This window comes from Asparagus officinalis, chromosome 1 (assembly GCF_001876935.1).
Source record: "Asparagus officinalis chromosome 1, Aspof.V1, whole genome shotgun sequence".
NCBI classification, from domain to species: Eukaryota; Viridiplantae; Streptophyta; class Magnoliopsida; order Asparagales; family Asparagaceae; genus Asparagus; species Asparagus officinalis.
In genome coordinates, this window is record NC_033794.1 from 102,576,802 (window position 1) to 102,579,794 (window position 2,993).

Consider the following 2,993-nt stretch of genomic DNA (forward strand, 5'->3'; position numbering starts at 1 on the left):
AAACTCCACAAAGAATCCCAAAAATGCCTGAGAAACTAGCTATCCCGATCCAAAATAATCGAACTCGGTAACACAATTTGCTTCTACACATGTTCAAAGAACAATTACGCTGCACCAGCTCCCGTCATAGTCTTCTTACAAGGAATCAAGACCACCATCTTAACCGGTCCACCATAGTGTATAAATAGTCATGCCTGCGCTTGGTCGTTGGAAACCCTCCTAAGAATTCCATAGAGATGCTCTCCCACGGTCTAGAAGGTACTAGTAATGGTACGTGCAATCCTCGCTTCCTGTTAGAAGTCTTCGAAATACAACATATCTTACACCTTCCAACGTACTTGGTAACATCCTCTAGCATCTTTGGCCAAAAGACATGGCGCTATAGATTGAGAAGCATCTTATGAATCCTAAAATGACGTTGTACACATGATGTATGTACCTCTCTAACCCACTACAACCTATCACCATCCTCCACAATAGAAAGCGATGTCCCACGATATAACAAACCATCCTCTCCAAGCTCGTACTCCCCCCTTCGACCAGCCTTAACCTGATCGAACACACTACTAATGTCTTTACTGGATGTGTAAATCTGCACATACTCCAAAGGAACTAAGGGCTGAATACGCATCGCCACCAATAAATCCCTCACTGGCGGCCAAGATAACATATCGACCAACATGTTAGTCGCCCCCTTCTTGTACCTAATGATGATGTTGAACACCATCAAATAGCACATCCACTTTATGTGTCGTTCCTGCTGCAGCTTTATCTGGGCATGTAGGAACTCAAATGACTTATGATCCGAGTGCACAACCACCTCTTTATCCAACAAATACACCCCTCTAATGATTGATCGACTGATAAGTGCATAAAACTCCTTGTCGTAGGTAGGGTAGTTCTGAATAGCACCCGTGAACATCTCAGAATTGTACTCCACTGGCTTCCTATCCTATATCAATACGGCGCTCATAGCATAGCTAGAAGTGCCGGTCTCTACCTTGAAGGTCCTCTACAAATTAGGCAACACCAACATCGGTGCCTCCGAGATCTTCCTTTTCAGCATCTGAAAAGCCTCTTCATGCATCCTCCCCCACTCGAACTAAACATTCGTCTTCGTAAGGCTATATAAAGGTGCTGCATAAGTCGAAAAATATCGAATGAACTTGCGCAAGTACTGGAAAGACCCTATGAAGCTTCTCACCTCCGTCGCTGTCCTAGGTGTCGATCACTTCGTGATCACCGCCACCTTGCCTGGATCTATTATTCACTGGCCCTTCCCTATGATGAAGCCGAGATACATCAACTTGTCCTTCCTAAATTCACATTTCTTCCCATTGAGCTTCATCTGTCTGTTCTACAGCACTTCAAACACCTTCTCGACATGGACAAGATACTCCTCCTAGGTCCTGCTGCACACCAAGATATCATCGAGGTAAACTATCATAAAATCCTCTATAAAAGGTCGCAACAAATCATTCATGATTCTCATAAAAGTTTCCGGAGCGTTGCATAATCCAAATGGCATCACCAACCACTCGAAGAGACCCTGCTTGGTCTTAAACGCAGTCTTCCAAGTGTCATCCTCGCGAATCCTCACATGATGGTAACCAGAATTCAGATCCAACTTTGTGAAAAACCTCGTTCCCTCCAACTGGTCCATAAGATCATCGATCCGATGTAGTGGGTAATCCACACACATGCGCCAGCCTCCATTGTTCTTGGGCACCAATAACACTAGCGACCCACAAGATGAAAAACTCAGCACATCACTTCTGTCTCCAGAAGCTCCTGAACCTACTTTATCTCCTCAGACCCCTGTACAGATGTGAGGTATAGACCTATATTCGGCAAGGAACTCTCGCCAGTCAGCATAATCTCATGCTCCACACCCCGTCCTGGTAGTAGTCCTATGATCTTTAAAAATAAGTCCGCATACTTGGCTTCAACCTACCAAGATCTCCCTCTTGAAGCTTGCTCAATGTGGTCAAGCATATCCTACTCAACTGTTTATCATAAGGCCTAATGAATAACAATACAAACTTCTTACTTACATTAACTAGCCTCTTCGCTTGAGTCACTATCACCAATCTAGTCTCCTATGGAAGAGATGTCAAACGAAATATGAACTGCTCACCATCCTTGGTGAATGTACACTTCTAGGCCTGCCTGTCATAGATTGCGTACTTATCCCACAAATAGGGATTACCTAGTATAACTTGACAAACATCCAATGGAATGACGTCGCACGTGACCTCATCAATATACGACTCGTGGAGTGCAAATCTAAAAGTGCATTGGTTGATCATACTCAATCCTACCTCCTTCTGAATCCACCCTAAAGGACAAGGCTTCGGATGTTTTACCATCTTCAATCCCAGTTTTTGAACCAAGGCCTTAGATATCAAATTTTTCTAGCTCCCTAGATCAACGATGGCATCGACCAATCTAGTCTTCACCTTCAACTTAAGAATAAAGAGCTGCTCCATGGCGTCTTCGTCTTCATTCGCGACCTGCTTCCTTGCCATAAGGTTAAGACTGCAGTTGGGTTCTATCATCCTGGGAACTTCCTTCAGACCCTGTGCTATCACGTACGCCTTTTTTCCCTCCTTCTTCTTCAACCCCTTCGGCTTTAGATGAGGATACTGTTAGAACCTAGGGGGTGATTAGGGTCTTATGCTAATCTAATCTGATTTTATGCAAATTAAAACTTATTAATAAAATATTATTGCAAGATAGATATATAATATGTTATAAGCAAGAATGAGCAATATAACCAAAGAGCAATATCCTAGCAATGAGATGTATAGTGAATTATATGCAAGGATATATAAACTAATACAAGGGGAAATAAACAATCTACAAATGTGATAGGACAATATGAAGAGCAATACACAAAGGCGATATAAGATATGAATACAAGGATAGGTACACCAATGCAATAAAAAACAAAACGATATTATCACGGAGTTCGGTCTAACCACTTGACCTAC

General features: G+C 42.7%; 1 protein-coding gene across 1 annotated transcript; it reads right to left on the reverse strand.

Annotated features, from left to right (window-relative positions):
• Window positions 452–2,558, reverse strand: LOC109838401. The gene is made up of 2 exons (XM_020406852.1): window positions 2,460–2,558; window positions 452–952 (listed from the first exon to the last, which is right to left on the reverse strand). Exons 1-2 carry the CDS (start codon window positions 2,556–2,558, stop codon window positions 452–454), a joined length of 600 nt encoding a protein of 199 aa, XP_020262441.1.

What these genes read in the sequence shown, in the direction of transcription:
- LOC109838401 (XM_020406852.1), bottom strand. Translation starts at nt 2,558, where the DNA reads ATGATAGAACCCAACTGCAGTCTTAACCTTATGGCAAGGAAGCAGGTC. An exon ending in TCTTTATTCTTAAGTTGAAG is followed by an intron (nt 953 to 2,459) that starts GTGAAGACTAGA and finishes GTATTGATATAG; the next exon opens with GATAGGAAGCCAGTGGAGTA.